Here is a 27994-nt window from a genome sequence, read left to right as displayed (position 1 = left end):
TTTGTCCCCTGTGGGATCAGATTTCATTGAATGCGCAGGATAGAAGAACTCATTGAAAGACAGGCCTTAGGTAGGGCTTGTTTTATTCTGTTTATTATTAATTATGAACTTTCAGGCTTTACCTCCTGCCTTCTCTGATGTTAGAAGGATTCCCAGCCCCCTGGGGTCTCTGCAGTTCTCCACCCAGGGATGTCTGAGCCCCACAGGCAAGGGAATGTAGTCGCTGTATTTCAGGAAGGAATCAAGGAACAGCCTGACAAAGGCTGGGATTACTTCTGAGCTTTGCACCCTACTGTCAGACCCTGGGGTTCCTATTTTTGCAAACAGGGAGTGCCAAACAGTGCTCTAGCGTGACCCAGACATCCCTGGCATGCAGAGAAGGAGCCTTTCACGAGTGAAATCCACAGTTCAAGTCACCAGCAGAGCATCCCGTGGGAAATTGGTGGCACAGGTAGGGCCAAACCTGTTCCTCATCCCACCTCAGATCAACTCTTGTCCCCTACTCTTTGTTGTGCAGCTACCCCATGCTGTCCCCATGAAACCACAGGCACCCTCTCTGGTTGCACCTTCCTGGCCTCCCAGTACAGTCTCCTCACACAGCCAGCATCACTCTCCTGTTTATACCATTCCCTGTCCTGTTTTTCCTCTCCATTTCCCAGTCAGCATCCAGCCACAATCGCCCACCCCTCCTTGCCAGCCCACCTCTCCTGAGGAGCTTGTTCCCAATATTAACCTAGGGAATTTAATAATCACAGTGATCCTGTGATTAAAGTGGTGGGGCACTCAGAAAGCAGGGGAAACAGGCTTTTCTGGCTATCCTGAGAGTCTGGGCCACGTGTTGTGTTGTTCGCAGCAAGCCAAGGACTGAGCCTGGGGGGGGAAGTCATGCTGAGCCATCAGAGTAAGCATTGCCAGGGAGCATCGACTCCCTAAGGAATGTAACTGCTATAATCTGAAGGACTCAAAATAAACCTGTTTGAACAGATACTCTTCAGATGATACTTTGGCCAGATGACAGGAGTTGGTGACAATGACAGCAAAGAGCACAATTAACAGAAAAGGCCACCTGCATGCCAGATTTCAAGCTCCTGCTTTAAGCACTGTTCTCTTTTGAAAGGCTACCAGAATTTTGTCACCACAAGCAAAACAGTGCACTTTCCCCAGCTCTTTCTCAGAGAGGACTGAATCCCTAAGATTTAAGACATTGGCCTGAGGCAGGCAGATAACATAGAAAAATGTTAACTTGAAAGTTAAAAATTTGGTAAAATTCAAAGTGTCTGAGAGCAGGGGAATTGCACTGAGTGCTGTTAAATGCCATCGATAAAAGGATCTCACAAACACCTGTGATGCAGGCTGAGATTTGAGACTCCTTGGTGGGGACCTGTTTTTCCTTACCTATAGGAGGGGTAGCCCTGGGAATCATATGGTGCACCCCGAACACTGCACATCTACATAATCCTCAAGGCAAATTGAGGAGAAAGCCTCTCCTGAGTAGTTCCCTACACCAGCAAGCCTTTCATGGCAGTAAGGAGGTGCTTTCCGTTGCCTGATGTTCCTACAAGAGTGTGCACCTACTCCTGCCTCGAAAATCCTGGCAGCATTGTGTAGGATGGCCCTAAGGTCAGAGCAGTAAAAGGAGATTAGCCAAGGGAATAAAGCAAAAGTAGCAGTAGCATTTGTTCTGTTAGTACACGTGGGAGACAAAAGAAAGGAGAGAGGGAATAGTGAGGTTTCAGAGAGTGGAAAATTAGTGACAAGCAAGGCTGAAATCGCTGAGGGCCCTAAATGATTTCTTAGCTTCAGTAGACGCAAACAAAGCAAAGGTACCATTCCAGAGTCAGGAGCGTGTTCCCTGCAGATAAAGAAAGAGAAGTGTTAAATTGGCTTTTCCTATTGTTGAGGAGCAGACAAAATGGCTCTTTCTGCTATTGGAAGTGTTTGAAACCATTAAAAGCTGACAAGGCCTGGGGTCTGTAAGGCTGTAAATAGAAGCATCTATATTTAATCAAAGATGATGAAGGATTCAGTGAATTTCTGCCCTGTAAACTTGACATCAGCTGCGTGACAAAGATGAGGAGTGCAATGGCAAAGAATGTGATTATTAGAGAGTTTTGAAATGCAGAAAAAGGGGCAGCTGCTCTGAATTCACGGCACATGTTTGCTGGCTGATACTCTTTAATTCTTTAACAGGCTGTGGATCATTTAGGTGGCCAACACATACCACTTGATATGCTGGTCCCAGAAAGGCTCACAGGCTCAACACCAATACATGGTGTCCCATGAGGGGACACGCTCTCCCTGAAATGCTCTTGAAAACAGCTGTTTGAGTAATTACTTCTTTGCTACTTTGAGATACAGATTTTTTTTTTTTTTTTAGATGATAAAAATCTGTTTGGGTTTATGTTTAAAGCACTTAATCTAAAACCCCTTTGCGACTTTGACACCAGGTTTATTTTTGATCAAACAAACGAAACAACTCTGAAGTCCTTTGAGAAGCTTCCAGCTCTGAAGAGCTGGAATGAAAGGCTTTTTCTCTTCCTGCCCCTTCCATGCTGCCAGGCTTCAGGAGGCCAGGGGGTGAGTTTTTATTGCTAGTCCCTAGAAAACAACATTAGGCTGTGTGGGTATCTTTGGATAGATATTGATTGTAAATGATGGATTTTATAAAAAAAAAAAAAGAAGAAGAAGAAGTAAAATGGCCAGGAAGTCAGTTAAAAACTGTCCCAGGGACAGAGCAGGTTTGCCTGAAGACACAAGCAAGTAGGATGTATAACAAGAGGTATTCTTAAAAGAGCCAAGATCTCCTGGCTGGATCAAAGCCTGCCTGAATTATTTCACTGACAGCTATATTTTGAATGAAACCCTTATTTACACCCAGTCTTCTTGATTGATCTTCACGAGATGCACAGATGTGTGGTCATTTGGTCCCTGAGCAAAACCAATATAATTTTCTCAGATACAAAAATACACCAAACTACCTAGGGGCAAAAAGGGAACAGAAAGAGAAGCGGTGCTTAGGCAAGGCCTGTAGTCTAGGCTAAGGGGGGACAAGGGGTGAAGGAAGAAGAATACTTTGCAGTTGCTTAGCAAAGTCAGGTCAGAGCACGGAGTGAGAAAAGAATGGAGAGCTTGCTCAACAAGCATGAAGAACCAGATGTTTGGCTGCTTTAAATCACAGGTTTTATTTTGACCCAAGGTCTAGTGCGTACCTGTTTGGAATTACAGAGTAAGCAGCGCCTTCTCTTCACGCTCTCTTTCTGACTGTGGTAATCACAGGAAAGAAAAAAAAAAAAAAAAAAGAAAGAAACCCTCAAAAGTAAACAACCCCCTCCAAACCCCAGCTCCCTTTTCCAGCCGCCCCCACAAAATAACAGCAGCAATGATAACTGAAAAGCTTTCTAGAACCCCTTGGGCTCTCTTACTGTGGTATTGGTAAAAGTCTGCCAATCTGAAAACTCAGCTAAAAGTAAAGAAAAAGAAAATCAGCTTTTGATCAAAAGAGCAATCACTGCATGCATGCCTCCTTGCTCTGCCCACTGGTGTGAATTTCAGTTTCATATGCAGCAAGTTTTCCACATTAAATTGTCTAAATAGGAGTCAGGCAGGCTCATAATCCAATTTTTATGTGGGGTCCAGCTTTCCTCCTGCACAGCCAAGCTCTCTTCCCTACCAGCAGCACAGGGCCCCATCTTTCCATAGATGATATGTGAGCTAAACTGATCCTAACCCCGCCAACTCTTTGCACACCACATCCCCTTCTCCCTGATGCATATTTACCACCCCCTTTAGACTTTGTCCCAGTCTCCGCCCTCTAGATTGGTGCTAATTTACGTCTGTTCTCGGACCTTGGTCATCTACCTAATTGTGTTTAATCCAGTTGAGAATCTTGCCCTCAATACCTCTGGCCCTGAGGGATTTACAAGGAAAGGTTAAGGGACACAAGATAGCTAGGTGAGCTAAGCCAGGGCGACTTGAGGGCTCAGAGGTGTCTAAGGTGTGCAAACATCATCTGCAGGATCGGGATTTCCTTACGCTGAAGAGGACTAATTTTTCTGAAATTGGTGGCCTGTCTCCTTGAGAAAAGTCAGTGCGGAAATGGAAATTGGGGCCATAAGCAGAGGGGAGGGATTGTGCAGGTTATGAGGGGTTTTATGGGGAATTACAGGATGAACCTGTCACATGGAAAATGTAAGTTGAATGTCATGAAGAGTTGTGAGACTGTGGAGGGGTATCCCTAAGTGGGCTGCACAACCTTGTCATTTGAGTCGCTTAAAATTGGGTGAGGTAAAACCCCCAAGCATCTACCACAACTAATGGCCCTTCATTTCTGTCAGGGACTAGGAGAAGACAGGGTTGTCCTGTCACTCATTTCCAAGGTGTTATTAGGCTAATGAGACCTGATCCATCTGACAGCAGCAACAGCCTTCCAGGACGTCCATGGGCAGGGAGAGTTCAGCCCCATGCTGTCACCTCTCATTGCCCTTGCCTTGGAGAAGTTATCCAGATCAGCCAAGGGAATGAAATGTTATTGTGACTCTCTGCTGTGCCTTGTGGGTAGAGATTATAACCATGATTTTTTGGGGAAGTGGTTTTAGGCTGCTGAGAGTGGGACAGATTATTTCTGGCTGGGACAAGAGTAGGAGTGATGCTAGCTGGTCAGAAGGACTGGTTCACTCTGAAGCAGCACAGTGAGAGCCAAGCACCTCTGACTTTTTTCCCTGATAAATCTGACTCCTTTTCCCAGCCACCAGCACTTCTTCCCCAGCATCTCCCTGTTCAAAACATGGATCAAAATGTCTGCTTTGTGAAGAGTTCCCTGAATTTCAGAGGAAAACAGCTCTGTTGGTGTTAAACGGTTGGTGCTTATTGCTGGGGACACCTCCGTCTATTATTCTGAAGTTAGGATAAAACTATAGCTGCATTTTTATAAGCAGATGTTGCTAGCGGGTGGTCAGCTTCTTCAGACAGCTTGGCCCTCTGACAACACTTTGTCAGGCAGGTTTAAGGTAAGTGAATGCCCAGAGTAATCCTATAAGTCTGAATGATGTTGTGGAGTATAGGATGTGCCCAAGCTGGCGTTTTTGGCAAACACCAAAATATATTACAATGCCAAAAATAAATAAATAAATAAATAAATCCTGGGGACCAGGGAACTGTGGCTTTTTTTTTTTTTTTTTACTTCTTGCTTTGAAGATAGGTCCAGGGTGCAGGGGAAGGGAAAGACATCAGTATCAGACAAGATGGGATGAAAACTGGAAGATAAGAAAGCGTAGGAGTTTAACAACATGCTACTGCCAAAAACTGTCCTTCTCCATGACAATTTGTTCTGAATGTGCCTCAGAATAAAATTATGAAATCTATGAAAAACAAACTGATGATATTAAGTCTCTCTGGAATTTTGCCAGCTGTATGTATACGAGTGGAGATGCCAAACATTTCCTGAAACCTAGATTTGATGTTGGGTGGGAAATTCTGAAACTTCATAAATAAATAAGAAAGCCCAAGCAAAATTGTACCACATCAAAACAAAATCTCCAACTCTTGGCACTGCAAGCAAAAGAAGGAATTCCAAGGCTTTGATTTTTCAAGATGAAGCTGGTGTAGATTGCTCAGTAGCTCTGCTTCTCAACTCTCTGTCCCAAAACAGAGCTTCTAGATGACCTCAGAGACATGAAGCAGAGCTTCCAAATTTTGGGCAGGCATCTTGCTGTGTAGGAACCCTGGCAGTGGGGCTATCAGATAGACAAGTGGAGTGGTCAGAAAGTAAACAACAGTCTAGGAAAGCTGCTTGGTTTCTATTACAAGACTGGTGAAATTGAAACACTCCGTATCCTAACAAAGATAAATTGACACATTATGGTCATCCCCGAATCGTCCTCTATTCTACACAAATTAACCCCCAGGAGAAGCTGTTCCAGTGCAGGGGCTGGCTTGCAGCCAGCTTGCGTGCAGCCACTTGTGTGCAGAGTCACGCCCATATAGTCTTAGCTTTATATGATGACAATGCCAATGTCTATATTTAAGACAACAATTGAATAGAGGGAATATGGAATAGGGAAACTGCAGTAACGCACAGTCTTCACCCAACTTAGAAGCCTAAGTGTGAGCACTTCTCCTTCCGTAAAGCAAGACCAGGGTGCTTAATTCAGGTGTATGTGGCTGCAATGCAGTCACCTAAAGTTGCATGAGGTGAACAGCACAGCTAATTCATGTACATTTAAGTCAGTTAGGTGGGTAAACCCCATAGTGGTTCTGAACTGTATCTGACTTCGCTTCTTTCAGTTGGTAGGTGAGGTACCAAGGATGAAGAAGATATGAAAACCCTAGCAGGTGTAGGAAAAAGGTCTTGTGTAAGACCTGTAGGAGGTAAGACAGTGTGATTTCTGCTGAATAGTTGTGGCCTGGAGAAATGAAGCCCATGTAGGGCAGGGTTTTGCTCCTTTATTTTTTCACCCTGTAACAATCAGCTACTCACTAGTTTATGGTTCCCTCAAACAGTACAGGGATAACTGGTACAGGGACAGCTGGTACCAGCCAGACTACAAGAAAGCTATTGATTCACTGTGATCTGCTATGTAACTAACAATTAGTGGCTAGGAGAAGGCTGAAGACCTGGCAGCTGCAGTCTGGCCAGAGGGATTTCTTAAATAAGCAACCTATACAGAGTCATTAACCTACCTGCACTCCTGTGTGCACAGGACAGCCTTCCCTGCAAGCCTTTGGGTCACGATTTGCTTTGCATTTGGACTTTGTCACAAATGGCCACCCTTGCAAGTGATATGTCTAGGAGGGAGACCGCATTTTAACGGCTTTGCTCAGTGTGCAGTGTGTGCTTTCCCTGTCAGTGTGCAATGTGTACTGTGACTGCAAGACAGAGGATGGTGCAGCCCTTTAGGGAACGCTTTCCAACAGTGTTTCCTGTGAAAGCCAGTGAAGGCCTCAGCAGAAGGAGGATTGGACCCTGAACAAGCAGAGGAAAACAGCCATATGTTGGAAGGAGATGAATATTATGTAAATAATAGGGCATACAGACATTTTGTAAGTGGGAAGGTCAACCTCATTATTGATCTACAATTAAGCCAAACAGTGGGGTCATACCATCTTATTATATCTAGTAGATTAAACTCAGTTAGTCTGTCTCTTTTTTGTTATTGTTTCTGAAGTAGCTTTAGAGCTTTCTTAATTCAGGTCAAAAAATGAGAGGCTTCCTCATAAGCATTTTAATTAACCATCTGAAGAACTCTTTTGCCCCCGGAGACTCACAGTACCAAATCCAGAGCTTAGCACTGTTACCCCTCTCAGAGTGCCATAAGTAACCTCAAACTGTGTTTGCACCCCTTTATATATTCAACTCAAACACACAGCCAGCAAATCAAACCCACACCCTTCCCTCACCAAATCCTTGGAAAAAAACAGTATCTTAAAAATCTGATTTTTGACCTAAACATGTTCTTTTCCCCCCTCCCAGCATGACGACCAGCATATCCAAGGAAAGAAACCAAAACATACAGAGGAAAACCCTTTTGGATGAACCTATGCACTCGTCATAGACATCTTCCCTGCTGCAAGGCATCGGTGCATTTGGGTCATCCTGTGTTATCAGGGCTGAGTAAAACCCCAGTCCTTTTTGCAGGACCACTCGGCTTGGTGCACTGTCCTCTCAGGGAGAAGCTCTTGGTTGAGCAGTTTGGTTTCTACACAGAATGCTGCTCCTTAGGTCAACAGGAATCTCCTTCCACGTCCACGGTGGCTCTTGCCCATGTTCACTAGGCTGCAGCTTCTTGTGGTGGCACTCATGCAGCAAGCTGACCTCGTGCCACAGGCTATTCATCGTCCCAGCATGCTTGTTTGAGGAGAGCACCTGCCCCCTGCAAACAGTCATGGGTGATATAGGCATGCACCCTAAGTCCCCTGCTCCTCCATATCCTCCTTTATGTGGAGCTGGCACAGATACTGCTCTGTTCCAACTTGTGGGGCAGAGGCGTGCTGTAGGTGCCATAGGGGGGGAGGACGTTGAAAAGTAAATATGGTTTTGGGAATGGAAGCAGCTCCAGGTGGTGAGGGACGACGGAGAGCATGCTGGGCAGCCAAGCAGATGTCAGTTGCCCTTGCAGTGGTGAGTAGTATCCCACAGCAGGGACAGTAGCAGCGAGCTTTCTCGGCATCAAGCTAGAAGCCTTTCAAGAACAAAAACAAAGTCTCAGGTAAATCAATACTGACTTTTACTTAGATACAATTTGCAATCAACCTTGGCTGTTTCCCTGGTGCTCAGTAATTAAGAAGAAAAGTTTAGAATAGACTCCCTAAAACCCAGTGATGTGCTGTCAGTCAGAGAGCAAGGCAAAATAGTCTTTGTTCTATCTATGGAAGCACTCCTGTCAAGGAAACAGCCTGTGTGCCAGCCTAGATTAACTGCCTTGGGCTTAGCAAGGATATGGGGCAAGGGCAAAAAGCCCTGATGACCCTAAGTAGGCTGGACATTGTAAAAAGATCTTGACTGCCTAAAGAAATACATCTTTGTGGTTACAAATGTCATATTTCTTCCTGTTCAGGATGTTGCAGGTGTTTAAGATGGTTTGATCCAAAACATGATTTACAAGTGTATGATTTAGAAGTAAAATAGGGTAGAATCACCCTCATGGCATATATACAGGAATAATATTAGGAATAATACATATTTAGAAAAATAAATTTTATTTGACCATATTTGTTGGGATTTAACTTGATCATATCACCATTTTGTCCTTTCCAGTCCTCCCTCACTGGGATAGTCCCATGTGAAGAGGTAACCTGGTGAAGGATAGCTTTCTCCCCCTCACTGGTTTTATACATGGCCTCCAATACTTACTGCGATATCTGCCTTGGGAGCAGGAATGAAATCAACTTCTGTCAGATGCTGAAGGCCACCAAAGTTGCCAAATTTTTCATGTTTCCTCCACTTGGCTCGCTGGTTTTGGAACCAGATCTAGATACAGGCAGAAATGAAAGGGCACAGAAATGAGCAGCAGATAAAGAAGGAACTGCTCACATTCAATTAATTTTCTTGCTCATTAAATGACCTCACCAAAACCAGAGGCTGAATCTAAAGGAAAACATGAGGTTTGACACAACACCTTTTGCATTTTGCATAACACATTGGGATCTCTGCACAATCATAACAGCCACTTTTCTCTCACAGAATCACAGCTGTTATTGAGCATTTGGTTTTGTTTCACTCAAAACTTTTTACAAAAATTATATATCATTTGATGTTGTAGCAGAGCCCTGTTTCTGCAGTAATGGACTAGGTCCATTCCCCTCTTTACGGAAAGACAGTAGGACAGTGTGCAGCAGGTCTTCCAGGGATCTCCTTGGAAAGTAAATCCTTTCATGGTCAAAGCTTCACAGCTTTTTCACAGTCAAGAGATGTGGCATTATGATTTCTTTAGGAGGTGCAACTTATTGCATGGCAGGACTTTGTCACCCTAATCTCAAATGAATAGACTAGGAAAAGACTCACATAGATGTTTGCTGGACTGCAGTAAACGTGTGTCACCCATGGAGCTATAGTAACAGGGTTCTTCTTGTACTTAGCTTATAACATTCTGAAATTCATGTAAGGATCCTAAGCAAAAGACCCATGGGGATGCCAACTTGTGAGTCATTCAGCACTCTATGTTATCTGCCATCTCTTTTGCACTGGACAACTGACAACTAATTTTCTCAAGGGAGAACTTCTTTCATCTTTCAGCTGGTTTGATTTGTCTGGCTTCTGGCTGAGGCATGCAAGTGTTTACTGTGCAGCCACAGTAGTACATCTTGTTGCATTGCTGTGAAAGTTGAATTCCCCTTCCATTGCAGACTAGCTGGCTTTGGAACTTGCTGTTTGAATGTAAACATTTCTTTCTTGGCAAGAGATTTGGATGAACACAAGGTGTTAGGGATCAAAACCATATGCTGCTTGTTGTAAATATACATGCATTTTAAATACAATAATGAACAGCTCAATTATTTCTGCATCTCTTGCCCAGCAAGTAATGGGAACGTCAGGAGACCTCTGCTATATTGCTGGTAGTTAGAAGTATCCGAGGTTACTGAAAGGACAGACCTTTTTTGCTGGGTTTGTGTGTGTTTGAGAACTGCTCAGTCTGTATGAGCTATAATATATAGTCTGTATGGGCTAGGGAGGTGATCGTCCCCCTGTACTCGGCTCTGGTGAGGCCGCACCTCGAGTACTGTGTTCAGTTTTGGGCCCCTCGCTACAAGAAGGACATCGAGGTGCTTGAGCGGGTCCAAAGAAGGGCGACGAAGCTGGTGAGGGGCCTGGAGAGCAAGTCCTATGAGGAGCGGCTGAAGGAGCTGGGCTTGTTCAGCCTAGAGAAGAGGAGGCTCAGGGGTGACCTTATTGCTCTGTATAAGTACATTAAAGGAGGCTGTAGCGAGGTGGGGGTTGGCCTGTTCTCCCATGTGCCTGGTGACAGGACGAGGGGGAATGGGCTGAAGTTACGCCAGGGGAGTTTTAGGTTAGATGTTAGGAAGAATTTCTTTACTGAAAGGGTTGTTAGGCACTGGAACGGGCTGCCCAGGGAGGTGGTGGAGTCACCATCCCTGGAAGTCTTCAAAAGACGTTTAGATGTAGAGCTTAGGGATATGGTTTAGTGGGGACTGTTAGTGTTAGGTCAGAGGTTGGACTCGATGATCTTGAGGTCTCTTCCAACCTAGAAATTCTGTGAAATTCTGTGAAATAACATTCCCTTTCTACCAGGTAGAAGATATATAGTGAAACAAAACCATGAAATGGGTCCTCTTTATCATCGATTAAGTGATTGAAGGTAGAGGGGAGTGCCCAAGCCAAAAAATCAACCTTTTAAGTGCTTCTTCCAGAGTCTGCATGTAGGATAAAATCTTCACTTCATAGATTTTTATTTTTTAATATAGGCATAGCTGTGTTCAGAGCCTAAACTGCCTTTTCTGCTCAGCTGTTTCTTCAGAAAACCTCCCTCCCCAGAATGATTTCTAAATGTGCACCCTGACTTCTCTTTACTGGGATTTAATCATATTCCTCCCTGCTCCATCCACCACAGATAGCAACCTACTAATATCATTTTTTTTTTTTTCCTGCATGTTAGTAACCTTCAATTTTCCAGTGTTCCTGAGCTGTGGCACTGAGACAGAGAACAACATTCCCATGGGTGCTCATGAAAGTCACAATGGTGCTAAAGCCAGGGTCAACTGCTTCCTTAATCTTGCCTGAGATTTCACAAAAGACTCATTTGCCCATCACAGCAGTAGCATTAGCCAGGAGCAGAATGAGGGAGAGGGAGGGTTCTCAGCAAGTTGTATGAAGAAACAGGGGCTATAACAGCACAGAGGGAGGGTGGTGCTCCCCATATTCTAGGAATGGCTTCTGTCTGTTGCTCTGTGATTGTCCCTGTGTTGTTTTCTTGCAGACACATGACCAATGACCTAGGGCACGCTAAAGAACAAGCCTTTTCCTTATTTACCAGTCCTTTATCTTCTTACTATTTCATAACTCTATCATTAAAGATTTTACTGATTATGCAGTTCACATTGACCTCTGTGTCAGTAAATGGTTCCTATGAGAGGCCACCTTTGATATGTCCTCATTTGCAATTGAACACCTACTGCACATCTTGCTTCTTGTGTACTAGAACATGACATCTTGATCTGCTCTGCTTTCTTAATCCAAAAAGAGTGTAAGACCAAGGCAAGGTCCTTACAGTGACACCCCATCAGTGTTATTACCTCTATCAGCCAAAAATATAATTTATCAAAAAGAAGATGAATTTGACAACATCTTCTTTTCCATAAGCCAGTGTTGATCAGAATTAAATATATTACTGTTTCTTTAATTCTTCATGAGTAGGGACTCATATAAGCTTTATCATTATTTTGCTGAAATCAGTGTTTGGCTTACAGGTCAGTCATTATGTGGTTGTTCTCTTTACCCTTCTGAGTATCAACACAACATTAGCTTTCTTCCAGGTCCCCAGAACTTCTACTGTGCTACAGGACTGATTGAATATCAAAACTGATGATCCAAAGTGTGTCTCAAACAGCTTTTTCAGAACTACTAGAAGCAAGTCACTGAGTTTCTGGATTTAAAAACGTCAGTCTGTAGCTGCTATTCAACATTGTCCTGATAGAAAGTGTCTCATCACCATCATGTGATACTGCCACCTTACCTGACATATTTCCCAGGACAGAGCAGAAATTATGACTGAGCATCTCTGCCATTTCTGCACTCTCCTTGGCTGTCCCACTATTTCTGTAGAGTAACAGATCAATAAAATTGTTCACTTTTTTCTTCTTAATGTACTTTTATCGAGTTTCTGATGATCCTTTGTTTATCTGACCACATATTTGGCCTGTATACTTTAGCTTCGCTTATTCCTTTTTTTTATAACTTTCTGTTTCTAATGTTTACTCATCCAGCATTCTTCATTTTGTGTTGGATATAGGCATGCACACATGCAAGGAGTAATTCCATCTGTCCACTTAAATTGTTTTGTAGGAAGCATAGCTTTGTTTCTAACTGGGGGACATGAGCTTTTCACACAGTTGTGAAATGTTTCACATAGTTTCCCAAATAGATGCTCACTTTTTCTTTTCTTGTTGCTAAATTCTCTCTCTGAGGTTATTTGACTTATAGCTGATTTTGGTTCTATGGTTCTCTGATTTCAAAAATACCTAAGTTACTGTTAATTTTTAGTTCTGTGACCAGTTTCCCTTTGTCAGCCAATACAGAGGCAAATGCAGAACCTCTGTGTCAAGTGTAACAGTCTGGATAGGGAATTTGCCATCTGAAATTCGGACACGATGGGTTTTTTCTTCCTTGCACATCTCAGGTTGATGTTTCCCATGGTAATTCCATTTCTTTCCTTTTATCCATTTTTTTTTTTCTTCCTACAGATTATAAATTATTTTTTAAACAGAAGATAGTCCTGTTATTTCATGTGGTTTGGTACTCTGTCTGACTAGTAGCCCAGCTTGCGCTCCATACTATTGGAAATGCAATACGGGTGCACTGATATTGCTAATGGGCACTTTACAGTTATGCTGCTCCAATTCTCCCTGTCACCTAACTATGAAGCAGTATCACCACAGTTAGTCAATAGTCCCAGGCATGTCATAGTCAATAAACTGATCAGTGTTGAACTTTGTTAGAGTGGGCCATGTACATGGAAGTACACTGACAACTCTGGCATTATGGCAAGTACAGGAACGGTACAAATCATCACAGCAGTGTCTGATAAACAACACCGAATTCCAATACACAGTGGTATGTGTATTTCAGTGTAGCAGTTTTCATTGGTATTGAACACATGGGGTCAATTTTGAGCTCTGTTTGTAAGGCTACATTATAGCTGGGGGAAACAGGATTAGTTTCCATGCACTGAAATTACAGCCAGGGCATTTATAGTCCATAATACCAAATTACAGGACAGTAACAAAACATTTTCATTTGGACAGTTATTTTAACTTTTTTTGTGAACTTGTAGAAGAGAGATGTGGGTGAGAGTTTGCACTGAATTACAATGTCCTATAAAAGGTTGATAGATGATTAATAAATATTTTCATAAATGTCCATTCTGTTGCTACAGAGTCCAACAGGTTGCTTATAACCATCTGCAACCCCTATTTGCTGTGCATTTAAGATGCTTAGAGCACCTGTTAACCCTTTGATTAATCCAATTTGTTTAATCCCATTTGTTTAATCCCAGTTGGGTGACAAATACTTTTTTTCCCTAGTTGTAAAAGGAGAATAATGATATTGCCCTCCTCTGTAAGGTAATGAAGAGATCACATGTTTCATTAGCATTGTCATTCATGCATAAACTGTTATGGACATATCCTGAATAAGGAATCGGTGCAATGAGTTTAGCCTTTTGGAGGCAGAACATACCTGAACTCTGGCTTCCGGGAGGTTAATCTTTGCTGCCAGTTGATTGCGAATATGGATATCCGGGTAGTGAGTTACCTGGAAAATCTTCTCCAGTTCCTGGAGCTGTTCAGCTGTGAATGTTGTCCGGATTCTCCGTTTCCCTTTCCTCTCAACTGTGCAAACAAGGAAAGGTGCACTGAATTTCATAGCAAATGGGCACAGGACCACAAGGAAATTCAGAGATCCAGCAATTTCTGCAAATTTCTATGCAGCTGGGATGGCATCTCTAATTCCTTCTAGAGATGTACTTACAAAAGGTGTACTTACAATAGGTGACTGTCTCTTGACCCAACAGTGAATGTGGACTTTAGCATTGAAGTAGAGAGTCAACAGTGTCTATTTGCAATGCTAATTCCACTGATTCATTACATATGAGCAACTACAGAAACCTATGTATTTTAATCACAAAACCTTATGTATTTTAGCCACACTAACCCTGCAATGGTTTTGTCATCAACGTCCGTTAACGTTGGATGAAACTTTGACCTTTGTTGCTCATCTGTCACATGCACACAACATCTGCTGCTCATTTATAATCCATTATTAACTATTTGTGAACAAACCCTTAATGTAAAGACAATGAATGACTGGATACTTTGTTTTGTCTTGGTACCGTTCTCATGAGTGTAACAAATCACCATTCTTCTTTCAGCTTATAAATTTTCCATGCCTATCTTTTCCTGCCATACTGGTTTTTCTAAGCTTTCCCCAGGCTCTGAGGTATAACACCTTCTGAAGAGTGGTTTGAATATCCACAGTCACCTGCAGACATTTATTAAACAAAATAGAAATCTGTATTTTCCTTAGACTTAACATGAACTTTTCCACAGTCAGGAGTCTGTGAATCTTGTTAGGCAGTGGAGGAATAATGAGTAAAGGGATCAACTTTTGTCCATAGACAAATTACGTCAGGTCTGCTTCTTCAACTTAGAGCAAGATCCTTGTTGGTGTAAGCTCAGTTCTTTAGCAGATTTGTGTTTCTTGCAAAGCTGCTTGGGTTTACTACAGAGTCTGCAGCCTATTCATTGTTTCCTTGTGCTCTCTTGCTCTGTTTGCATTAACTTGTTCATTCTTGCCTTAAAAGTTGAATCTGAGTTATTTTGGATAGGTACTGACTCTATGAGATTGAGCTGAGCGATACGGTGGCTTTTAGATCACTGTTAGCTTCAAGCAGAAAAGCAGTGCTGGACCTCTTGAGAGTGAACCACCTTACAATCAACAAACCCAATTTCTTCTCAACCCAGGGCAGCACTAACTACTGTCCCATGTCAGCTTGTCACCAGACATCTCCAGCTATTTCTTGCCCAATACTATTCTTTGACAACACTGCACCTATTCCACCCTGTTGCCTCACCCAAGCCAGTTGCTCCACCCCTACACTATACCCAACCTGATCTTGAATGTTGGAGTGATTCATGGATGGAGAACAAGAGAATTAGAAGAGTCATCTTCAAAAGACATGTGGTACACAAATACAGATAAGATGAGAAGTTACAAATATAAGTGTAGTTGCTTGGTCTGATTCTGGTCATACCCCTATATTTTATTCCTCTGGAATTGATTTTGATGGATTTACTCCTCCCAGATGCCAGCAAGATCAAAGAGTACCCAAAGTGGGTGAACATTGTGAAAAGAAGTAAACCACCCCAGACTAACTGATCTCCACTCTCTTTCCATACTATTCCTTTTGCAGTATTTAGAGATAGTCAGCAGCTTCACTGCCGTGTAACAATTGCATTAAAAATACTACCTTACAAAGAAAAGTTACGGTATTCTCCAGACTACATTGTTATGGTGTGGGGAATCTCTAAACACATTTGTGCTTAAGGACTATAAGGCCTTAAAATACACGGAGCCGTGTATAGGGACCTTTTGGTGGTATGAATTCCTGAGAGGACTCTGTGACTGTTCTACTCCTTCAACTGCTGCAGTGTGACCACACAGACTTTTCCATCAGCACTTACACTAATTTGAAAATGCCCTCCTACACTAAGATATTTTATTCAGATAATGCACTATGTACACCACTTGGTGTAAATTAGAATAAGGTCTGGGTTGATCTGAAATGATGCTGAGGGGTTGGTGTCTTGCAGAGTGGAGGAGAAGGGAGTGGCAGAAATAAACTGTAAGGCAACTGATCTGCAAAACATGGATTTTAGCCACATCCCAAGGCTGGAAGCCTCTCTGATGCACAAATGGAAAATCTTCCAGATTACATTGGATGAACAGCACAAAATGTTATGCCCCAAGATACATTTTTGTTTGTTTGTTTGTTTTTCTACTGAGCTTGTAAAATTGCAGCCTTATAGGAGCGTAAAAATCAAAATCTCTCCTGAAGTATTTGGCACTGACACCATGATGCTGAAGAAAATGAACTTTTTGAATAATTGCTTTTGGTCTTCCATGGTCTGATGACAGCTACAATGCATACCACGTAAATAGATGCATACAGTTCCTAATGGGAACAGTTACCCAGAGATGATTAGCTTAATCCCTCAAAGGGACTTTACACCTTTTCCACCTGTAGTAGTAGCATAAACTATTCCTTGTTGGGGCTAAAGCAGTGAAAAAGCTAACTAAGCACCTTAACCGGTATAAATTAGGCTCTGCCCCAACCAGAAAATGACATCTTTCATTCTGTAATGGAAACTTCATTTTGACCCTGGTGACACAGAAAATAAGGAATAAAAAATTCTGTTCATTGATTTGGTAGGAAGATGTCTAGGAGACAATATATGGGAACCAGTAAGTTAATATATTCTGTTGTGAATATTTCCTCTTTTTTAAACACTTCAGCTACTTTGAAAAGGAGACCAGCCATGCAAGAGTAACTGAGAAGCGTCATTTATCATAAACGCTGTCAATACTCTCATATCTCAGGAACAACCTAATAAAGCTGGTGTCCAACAGAGTTAAATCCATATCATTAGACTTTTCACTGGCTTATCAAAGTACTACTCATTAGACTGCAGCCCTGGCTTCAGCCCCAAGGGAAAAATGTCATTTAAATTGAATCTTGCTGACACCACTGGGGCAAAGATTTGAAATGAGAAATATTTTTGTGCATATATACTGGAGATAGCAATGGGCACCCTCTCCTTGAAGCTCTGATTACAAAGTTGCATCAACTCGAACCTTCAAAAAATATGTCTATAAGAAAAGGGGCATTTATTGCTGTATGGATTAAAAAGGGAAATATGGACTATCATTACTAAGAATATGAATCCCAAGACACTATGTCCCCTGTGGATATGATAGCGCTAACGTAGTTCATAGTGTCTCTTGTCTGGAAGATTTTTACCTCACACCTCTCTGTGGGGGTTGGCCTCCATATCCTCCTGGGAGATATTTTAGACAGGTAAGATTGAGTACCAAGGTGATATTTTGTCAAGTACATCATGTCCTGTCATACAGTAATGAATATCTCTGCTATATTTGTATCATTACAACATATGGTATTTATATTTCTCTCACAGGGCAATTCATAGCATATCCAGACAAGTGAATTCTGCCCTGACCTTGCTCATGGTCTCAGAAATTGGAGGCATCCTGTGATGTCCCACATATCTCACTGAACACTGAGCTGAGCTCCTGCCTCTTGACAGAGTGGGAGACCGCTCCCCAAAGCTGGAAGAAGCTGCACTCTACCCCCAATATTAACAGAGTGGAGGAAGTAATCTAATCTCAACTGTGACCACCCCCTTGTTATTCTGGTCCCAACTGTACATAAACACCTGGGATGCTTGCAGGGTTCATATCCTGTGAGATTTTGTATGTCAAGGCAGTCTATGTAACTTCTAGCAACCAGAAATCCTTCAGGAGAAAGAGAGCAGACCACACTACCTCCCGGAAGATTTCTGAAGAAGCAAAAAAAGGCTCATGTATTTTTTTAATGTTTTATATTACTGAGCTGAAATATAATTTCACAACTATGCAAAGAAAGAAAATGTCTACATTTCAAAATCTATGTCACATCAGATGAAAAAAAAAAAAAAGTATTTTTTAGTATTCCATCAGAATACAGCAAATAATGATTTGGTCCGCCATAAACGCTTCTGTCTCATGCATTGACCAGACTCTCTAGAATTAAGATGACTGAAGTGGACTGTGATAGGAATGAAATGAATGCCAAAGGCCATCTGGGTCAGACCCCATCACAGTGGGTACCAAACAAACAGTAATCAATATTTTTTGTCTGTAAATACAGAACATGACAACCATCATCTGTTTAATATGGAATAAAACCTAAAGGCAAGACTTTTTAGTGCCCAAATTAGAGAATACTACCTGAGCTAAAAAGGAATGGTTTACATTATCAGACCATACTAGCTACAGGACTTCTCCATAGAAAGCATATTCATACAAACTATAGACAGACATGATGATATAAATATTTATACTTGGCTACTAGCTTAAGAATTTCTGGATGCTGGAAGGACACTTGGTGCAGTTTGTTAAATTAATCAGCCTACATTGACTCAAGAAATCATCTCTAACAATCAATGTAATACTATCTCTACAGAGGTGGGGTATAGAACAAACTCAGTAGTAAAGATCATGAGTCTAGAAGGATCCAGAAAGACTACCATACAAAGAATATATGAGAATGAGAAGACAAAGTCTATGCACAGCTGCTGTAAGTGTGAGAAGAAACTGTGCAGATGGGACATCTTATGGTACCTGAAAGACTGACCCATTGCTTTTATGAAATGTACAGTATTAAAAATTATGCTATAGATGGGATTGGGAATAGATCTGCCAGATCATCTGTCCCACTCAAAGGTGTCCAGGACTGGACAACACAGTTTAAGAGAAAATAGGCTCATGAGTTTCTGGTGTCTCCTTTCAGCATCTTTTGTATGAAAATGACCCATATAGCTCGGTGACAGGCAAAAGAAACTTGCTGTCAGTGTGTTCTTACATCTTCCACGTTTTTCCTTCTTGAAAGGGCATGGTGAGCTGTTTTGTAGATAAGACTGTTATGTAAGGGAAGAATCTACACAGCGCTCAGAAGTGCCACTTCTACTGGAACCAGATCTTTCAAAGTTGGAACTCATCAGATTAAACAAAATAAAATAACATGAGGTCAGGTACAGGGCCAGTAGAGACTGAAGGACAGGCTTTGATTTCAACTGGAAATGAAATTAAATTGCTAACAAAATAGACTCCTGTGACCTAATCAAGGCTTTTGCCAGTAGGAAATCTAGAAGAGTGCATTTTTTCTATAAGTAATCAGTCATTCTATTTTTGTTTCAAAAAAGAAAAAAAAAATCCAACCCACAAAACACTATGAAAAATAGAAAGAATCTGGGACTGTATGTTAACATTTTGCCTTGCAAGATGAAACTTTCTCTGACTGTAGCTTTGATACTTTCCTTTGCCTTGGGACCTTAGCTTAGAGATCCCATAGCAAACAACAGCATTCAGAATTACAGTCTAATAAAGAATGTGGGTGGAAGATATAAGACTAGAAAGTGTTGGAAGTGTAACATTGGCTTTACAAACGTGGCTGTAGAGTCTCTGGGGAAATAAGACTGTCTGAGTTTCTTGAGCTATTTTCTATGTAAAAGCTGGGGATATTCAAGTGTGCTTTTATGCTCTGTGAAAGTCATTTGCAGGTTAGCTGACTGCTGAAACCAAGCCTGAAAACACCAGGCAGCTAGATATGTCAGCATTTGCAGATTCTTAGAGATACAGCTGTCTATACATTGCCTTATTGTTGACATTGGAAGGGCTAGATTCTTCACACTGATAAAGCAGTATAACTTCTTTAAATTCAGAAACAGGCACATTTGTCCTTTGCAGATCTGGCTTTGTTACTAGGTCAGGCCTAGAGCAAGTTGAAACATTTGAACTTTGTTGAAATACTGATTATTCTTAAAGGTGTGCAGTTAAGGGATGAGAACAATGAGTACAAATTACAGCAAATAAAATTCTGATTAGATAATAGGAAAAAAATTTTTTCACCATGAAGGTAGTTTGATACTGGAACATAGTCCTGGAGAGATTGAGAAGTCTCCAGCCTTGGAGATATTCAGAACTTGACAGGACAAAGCCTATGCAACCTGATCTAAGGTGATCCTGCTTAGAGTTGGGGTTGGACAAGTTGGTCTCTAGAGGTTCCACCCAATATACTGTATTATGTGATCTCTGATCTCCAAATATCAAATATCCATGTGGACCAAAGTGTAGCAATGCTGCCCTCCCCCCCCCCTTAAAAAAAGGAGGCAATTTAAAGCTTTAATACTACTCATAGCTTACCGAGTCTGATCTCTTGTTTATACCATGTTAGCTAAGCTTATTTTCACCACCTACCATAACAGAGCTGCAAGATATTAGAGGTACAACCAAATCAATACTGAAGACTAGTACTTGTACCTGAGTTTGCTGAGTAAAAGCTGTGTATCTGCAGCAACACTATGCTTTGGCAAATTCATTCTGGGCTGTAGCAGGCAAATAGCCTACACCTCGGGCTGCTGTGCCTCAGCTGCCCTGTGTGCCTGAACCAGCTAAATATATGCTACTTTGTGAAGATCTCTGCAACGCTGCAATTGAACCTCTGATTTGCACTTGGCCCTGTCTTAGCAGGCCAAGACGATATTGAGCCTACTCAGTCTCAATACGAGGGGCATATACTGGAGGGATAAGGAATTAAAACCCCAAGAGAAGGGCTGGAAGTCAGTGCTGACACATCTCTGCTTTGAAGTATGTAATCTAGATAGGTAAAACTTGTGGGATCGGTTTATCTTTCTGCAATCCTCTTTGTCATTTCTGGACAGACACCCTCTCGCAGTATCTGATGGCCAGATCCAAAGACTTTTTACTTCTTTGACAAGAAGAGAGAAAGCACTTACATAAGCAAGCAGTGGCTTTAGCTTCATATGCTCAAAAATATATTTTTTTCTGTGTAACAAAGATGACTGTGCCATTTGTTTCTCAGAGAGAAACTCAGGAGCCTTGACAATGATCCTCATTATATCTGGCTGGGTTGTGTTTTTTTTCCTTTTAGCCTTTTTAAAGAAGTAACTCTCTCCTTTTTGATTCAACCAATTATAGATATTTGAGTCTCCCAGCTGGTTTCTTCCAGTGACTTTTCTGAGCATTGTTCTTCTCTGGTGACATTCTGCTTATGATGGTCAAGCCCATAGCAAAAAACAATTGCAACTCTATAAAAGAGCTATTACAGCATGCTGATGGCATCAGGACAAAATGTGCTTGTCTGTGTACAGAGATGTGCCTGTGGCAGTCCCTCTCCTAGTTAAAGAGGTGGCTCATGGCTTTCAAAAGAGCTTGTGCTGCATTATTTACGTGGGAGTATGGCAGCGTGGCTAATCTTTATTAAAATATTTTTTTTTTCAGCCACTTTCAAGAGGGTCTGGCACAGCCAGTGAGACTGATCTGAATTGTACATGTACAATGTGTTCCGCGTAGAGCCTCCTGCTAGTGAAACGTAGCATTTAGCAGCCAGCTGCTGGCCACTGAGGCATAGCAGAAGTCAAGGTAGAGCAGCAGGACTCAAACTGTTAAAGGCTCAACTTCTCCTCAGTCCGCAACTCTTTGATGAAGAGCCGTGTTCACCCTGGCACAGAGTACAGTGCCTAATCACCTGACAGCAAGGCTGAAACGCAGAGAGGTGCAGACTTAGGCAGTGTGGGTTGGAATGCTAAAAATGAAACAGGCCAGAAACCTGTTTAAGCAAGCTGTACAGTGGTGGCTGTGGGAATTTCTTAGCCTGCTTTTCAGAGGAGCTGGCAGGGAGCAGATGGCACACGTGAAACAGTTCACATGGGCAGTTTGTTAGAGGATGGTGCTCACCATCAGCCTGAGTCCCCAGTGAATATAACCGTTCTCAGTCACCAGCAAAGAGCTGATGGTGTTTACAAATGATGCTGCCCTGTTGTGCATAAGTCTGGCACAGACAGTGGTCTGTGAAAACTCTGGAGCGAGCACACAGTCCATGGTTTGAGGGACCCCAACTGACAGGGGTGCGTGGTATTTTCCACCACCTGGTATCAGTTCTGTTCCCAGGCTAAATGACCTCCATGTTCACGAACTCCTTCAGGTCAAAGTGAATTTGAGATAGGTATATATGTGCTTTTCCCCACTCACCTACATCTCAGGTTTAAAACATACTTTCTGAGATTGCTCTGCCATTGCCAAAATTCACGTTAAAGATGCTCACAATCAGTGAACAATGAGAAAGCAGTGACCTGACTAATCCAATAATGGTTTTCACTGCGAAATACCGGTTCCCCATTGCTCTCCCCACACTCTCTGGTCAATCACCTTTGTCAGAAAGCTGAGCTTATTACAGGTTGCACAGACAGCTTTTTTTTTTTTCTTTTCATTTCCCTGCTTTATTCTAGCTCTTTGTGATTACTTGTACCTGCAAACCTCTAGACATGAATCAGGCATACTTGTTTACATCCCAGCCTCAGAGTCTGCTCTCCCTCCGATAAAATATAATTCCATCATTATTTTAGTACATAGTCTCTGATGTTTCTAATTTCAGCATAAAGCATTTGCTAATACAGTAAGTAAAAGTCTTGCCATCAATTTTAATGAACAGTAATTAAAAGCACTGGATCCTGGAGATGTAATGAAAAGTTCTCAGACAATTCCAGAGAAGTCAATAAGTACTTATAAGACCTTTGAAGTAAACTTATCAAGATATGCCATCAACTTTACAAGTGGTCTCATTACATAGATTTGACTAGCAGGAACAAATTAACCTCTGGCTCCTGTGTAATATACCCTTTGGGTCTAAAATTCCTTGGAAGGAATGAGCTGTTGGAGAAGAGCATTGCATGCTAACACTTGCTTTAACTAAACAAACAAACAACCAAACAAAACAAAACCAAAACAAATAAACAAAAAAGCACAAATAGAATTTATGATAGTCCTCAACTGCCAACCTTTTCTTGCTTCAGTGCTTACTTGTATCAGTCAGACTACTGAGTGAACGTAGTCTGAAGGCAAGAGTTAAAAATTCAGGTTTAATTCCTTTCATTTAATATCCAGGATGTGATTAAAAACAGTCAGTCTTAAAAGAGGGAGAAAAACAAAGAACTAGCCTTCAACAATGCTTCAGGTAAACCCACCAAATCAAGGTCAATGGTTCGCTGCATTTCTCAGTGTGTATAGGAATACTGTATTTCAGAGACACAGGACTGCAGGGACTATTCACACTAACAAACAGAAGACTGGTAAGACAGCCGATGGCAGCAGAATTTTGTATATAGGCATTTATTCCTCCCCCCCCCCCCCCCCCCACACACACTTTTCCTTTTCATTTAGAATTGCTTCCTTTTGTTGTTCAGGACAATGGGATGCTTTTGCCCTTTTTCTCAGTCCCATTGGTGTATTCTGGGCAGCCGATATTTATCTGGAATTGTGATTATACAGTGCTTCATTGTCTCTCGGGTGCTTTATAAATGCATTAAATAAGCATATTGGGGAAAAGACTGTTCTGCAAGTGATAAACCATGCCATTTTGCAGGGGTACATGGATTTGACCATATCATCCGCAAATGAACAGAACAAATGAATTTATGGCTTCAGAGAAAACATAAACACTAAGCTAAAGATGCCTGCGACTGGCATCAATGCAGAAGAGACATGACTTATACTGGAAGTTCTCCAGGACTGGGCTCATCTCCATATTTTCCATTGTCTTTATGATAATTGACAACAGAATTTGTCAATATGCTTTGGGATCAAAGATATTATCATAATAATAAAACTATAAGAGTGGTAAAAAGACCCCAGTCAGCAACGAGCAGAGGATTTCTGCTATAGAAATATTTGAGTGACGTTGACTTACTATGGCACACTCCTCTACAATGAATAATGAAGATATGAGCTGCAGGAAATAGCATTGTGCAGTTGTTCCCAGGCCCTGAAACCCCCAGTTCCCAGTGAAATTAGGAGCAAGCCCCTTTTGTGGAAGCCTGATCTACTTTGTACTTGAATTATTGCCCAGAGAAGAAGTCCCAGAAGACTGGGATTCTGACAGTATATTAAGCTGATGATGTTATCTGTTTTCACCAATGTACTACTGACTGCTCCCTGGCTGGACCAATGGAATAATTGCATTGCTGGGCACACTCATCCACTGCCTTTGGAAGTAAAAGGTTAGGGCAGACACAGACAGAGATATGTATACAGTCAGACCCAGCACATGTAAAATAATTGCCCATGACTATATGAACTAGGATCCTGGACTTGGCAGTCTCCAGCATGAGCTGCAACAGGTCTGGCCAGCATGGGACACGTCCTTCTCTCAGGCTTTGGTGATCGGCCATGGTGAACTGCTTAAGTCTCAAGGGTTTCACACACAGCAGAGAGAAGGAACTAAAAGGAAAGTGGGGGCTCAGTATTTAACTCAGGCATTTGCTGAGATGCTGACTGACGGCCACAGTTTGCCCTGTTTGTTCTTGAGTTTTGAAGACAGTGGCAGTGGTGGTGGTTACACACAGCAAAATGGCACTGATCAGTCATTTCACAGAGAGCTGCCCCAAGCAGAATCAGTACCCACAGCTTCAAAGCAAGGCTTCCCTCAGTCTGATCTCCCTCTGAATTGGGTTTACCAGTGTTGCTTCTGAGAGCAAGGCTTTCCAGAAAAGTTCTGCTGAGCTTCTCACACAGCAAGTCATGGGTGAAAACGTTCACATGCAGAGTGAAGGCTTCCAAATTCAAATGGGAGTTTAGCACCACAGGCATATCTCTAGCATATGAGGGCTTTTCTCTTTTTTATTTTTGCTTACAATGCAGCCTCTAAGTTCAAAGTGCAAGAGGCATTGCTTCCTGTAAGTAGGTTGTGATAAGGGCATAAATCTATTTAGTTTAAATTACCCTGTGTTTCTAAACCACTTAGTTGCAGAAGCCATCTTGTGGGAAAAACAAGTTTTTAGGAACACTGCAATGTTTCCATTGCAGGTTTGCCTGGAAGTATGCACCAAATCCATGCTCAGGGTTCACAGTTGGGGTTCTCTTGCTATCTTGAACCTCTTGCCCATGAAGGGCGTATTGTCATGATCTCCTCCTCATCTTTCACCTCCTATCCAAAAAGCACCAAACACCAGCTTTCCTCCTTCCGAAGTGATATTATTTCTTCTTGTTTTCTTCACTTGATTTCTTTTGCTCCCTGATAACTGTACACGTGTATGCTTACCCAGAGCCTCGTGCCCTCTGTCACAAATCGTGTACATGCTTTATCTAGATAGAAGGGTGAGGGACTGATGTCTTCCATGTCAGAATTTTCTCCCACTGCTGAGGCTGGTGCTGTTCCCCTGGGCACTTGTAGGCATACTCAGTGTGAGCACAAGGGAGACCTTGAGGACACCTTTGTGGTATATGCTGTGGGTGTTTGGCACCACCAAGATACCTTCTTAGAGGACAAGTAACCATCCCATAGCTACTGTGCCAAAAGTATGCCTGAGGCACAGAGTTGCTAGGCATGGTAAGAGAAGTTCATTTGCTATTAGCTCAAGCTGTAAAGATTATAGACTGCTGCAGGGGATGGTGTCATCCCGCCTCTCCTGGAGGCACTGCTGCTGACCATATCTGGAAAAGGTGACTCCAGCCTCAGCCAGAGGCAGGAGAAAAGGAGCCACCTGCTCTTCTCCTCTAACACAAACTGGAGGACCGCGGCTGGAGCTTATGATGCTGCAAAGTATTTTAAACCCAGGGCTTCAGCTCTCTGCTAAGAATGACACAGTGTGTGCACAGAATTTGAAACATCATTGTTTGTGCACTGTGGGGAAAATGCCAATCCAGTGTTTTCAGATCCTCCCTCTCCTTCAGCCAGTTTCTATCAAAGGCTCAGCAACTGTGGGAACCAGGAGCCTAGAAAACGGCAGATCATTAAACCTCTGCTTGGTTTCAAAACCCCACTGCCTCCAGAGAACAGAGGGATTTTGTTTAAAATGCCTTTAAAATACAAGTTGTCATTGAAAGGGCCTGTTCAGCTCAGCTCAGTTTTATGCAGGTAATTACGTGCTTTCCCCCTGTTTTGCTGATGGGGCTGGTACCAACCACTGCGCCGGTCATTGAAGCTAAGTGCTGAGTCAGGACACCTGCCTTCCCCCTCTGTCACCCTGGGAAAGTGGCCTCCCCATGGCTGGGAACTCCCTCCCTCATGAAATGCACTTCTTGTTAACACTCTCAGGCAGTTCTGTGTGGCAGAGACATGCTGCCCTGGCTCTACCTTGAGGATGCAACACATGATTTTGCCCTGCTGCCATCAGCTTCCTGCAGCTTACAGGCCAGAAGTAGGCTAAAATATCTGGTTGTCTTACGATGCTTCTCTCTGCATCAAGACAGGCTTTGTCTTGTGGAGGAGGAGGTGACAGCAGCTTGTCACAAGACTCATGTATACCAAAGCAGCAGCTGCAGGAGCAAGGCTTTTCTTTCAGATGTATTTCACAGAGAGACGTGTTTCCTCTGCCAACTTGCAGAGTATAGGCTGAGGAAGATGTGTGGATGTCAGTGAAGCCACATGTATTTGCAGTCACACAGACCCACAAGGAGCCTTCAGTGGCCTTCATTGAAATTGCACTGTGTTGTTTTTTCCTTTTTTTTTTTTTTTTCTTTTCCCTTTTCATAAAGGAGTGAATCATAACAAACCATGCAGCAAAGATCTTACCACTGCTACCAAGCACCTGCTTTCTGAAGTGTAGTATTACTGTCCATATTAACCTCTCCAGAAACTCAAAGAACTTAAAGCGGCACTTGTCACATCCTACATGCCAGAGCTATTGCATATCAACAGTTTGCTTGTGTGCATGGTGATGACCTCTTCACCACCCGTGCCGTGGGTCCAAGGTGTATACAGCATGTTAAGCTGATGTGGCATGTTCAGCAGCCTTGCTCCTCACGTTGTGCAATGCCCATTTCCTGCTAGCTCTGTAGATTGCCACCCAAAGAAGGACGGCAATAAACACCCAAATTAGTCCCTGTCATTAAAACTGGTAGGATTTACGAGCCTGAGCTTAGCTTAGAGGGTGGGTCTCCATGGTTTCAATGACGAGACTGAAGAATCATCCCCCTGACTCAAGCAAGAGCTTAACAAGAAATACTTGTGATGTCTGCTGTTACGTATTGCCACGTAGTGCCATGTAAGATACCAGCTGTGGTTTGGGGCATTCTGGGAGAACGTCTGAATCTAGAGGTGCTCACCATGAAGCGGATGGTCCACTGGGAAATCACATAGCTGATCTTCCTCTTCATCGTGTTTTCTTTTGCCTTCCAGGTGTTCACGGCCTGTTTCCTCACCCAAGAGGGAAGCTGGGCTGTCAGTAAGTCTCCTGCAGTGGGCTCCCTGCATTTTCTTTGCTCTGGTCATGGGTGTAGTACACATTGCAGGGAGAAGCATTTTATCCGAAGGTAAGTCATTCTCCAATTGACTCCTGCTGATGGAATCTGTGAAGGACACAGCACAAGAAAGCTGTGGTAAAGCTACTGTTATTAGGTGCACCTTCCAGTATGTGTGAAAAGAACAGAAACATGAGTGTGGTCTAGATAGTTTACCATTCTAACCTGATCATAGTTAAAATGGCCTTTATCTTTCTGTGTTGTGCATCATTGCCAGGATGACCCCTATGCTGCAGGGGCATGATCCTAGTGAGCTTGCCCCCAAGATCTAAACTTCTCTCTGCTTCGTTCCACCTTATAACTTTGGATGATACTTGTGGGAAATTTTCAGAATGGGAGTAGATATAACCAAGGGAGCAGATATAACCAAGAAACAAGAGAATTGGGTCTGTGCTGCTTTAATGAGCAAACCTAGAATTTGGTCTAGTTTTTCTCCTTGGATTTCTTTGCTTGGAAAGGCAGAGTAAGAGGCAACACATAAGCGAAATAGACTTTCACCACAGATAGCACCAGAGTGAAGCTAATGTTACAGCACAGATTTGTCTGTTATTAACACCAAAGAACATTAAACTATTAATGGACTTCACTCCTGAGCAGTCACCCACATCTAGGCTCTGGGGTTTGCAGCACCTAGGGCTATTCCCCTCTCCCCTCTCTCCTCTCATATCCAGATAA

At 42.5% G+C, this 27994-nt stretch overlaps 1 protein-coding gene and 1 long non-coding RNA gene across 5 annotated transcripts in view; one reads left to right on the top strand and one right to left on the bottom strand.

Annotated features, from left to right (window-relative positions):
- Positions 1-27994, top strand: part of LOC137846853 (uncharacterized) — a 158224-nt gene that overhangs the window by 30220 nt on the left and 100010 nt on the right. For all 3 annotated transcript variants that reach the window (XR_011090660.1, XR_011090662.1, XR_011090661.1), the window contains exon 2: positions 27198-27331. This is a non-coding gene — a long non-coding RNA (uncharacterized lncRNA). The remainder of the gene's footprint in view (positions 1-27197; positions 27332-27994) is intronic.
- ISX (intestine specific homeobox) overlaps positions 7206-27994 on the bottom strand; it is a 28312-nt gene continuing 7523 nt past the window's right edge. For both annotated transcript variants that reach the window (XM_068664956.1, XM_068664948.1), the window contains 4 exons: positions 27125-27367; positions 13907-14058; positions 8849-8965; positions 7206-8177 (listed from right to left, as the gene is read on the bottom strand). In XM_068664956.1, coding sequence (XP_068521057.1) covers positions 7932-8177; positions 8849-8965; positions 13907-14058; positions 27125-27367 — 758 coding nt within the window. In that variant the 3' untranslated portion in view covers positions 7206-7931. The remainder of the gene's footprint in view (positions 8178-8848; positions 8966-13906; positions 14059-27124; positions 27368-27994) is intronic.

The sequence above is a fragment of the Anas acuta genome, chromosome 1, assembly GCF_963932015.1.
Source record: "Anas acuta chromosome 1, bAnaAcu1.1, whole genome shotgun sequence".
Taxonomy (NCBI): domain Eukaryota; kingdom Metazoa; phylum Chordata; class Aves; order Anseriformes; family Anatidae; genus Anas; species Anas acuta.
Note: the sequence above shows the minus strand (reverse complement) of the source record. Positions and strands in the feature narration are given on the sequence as shown.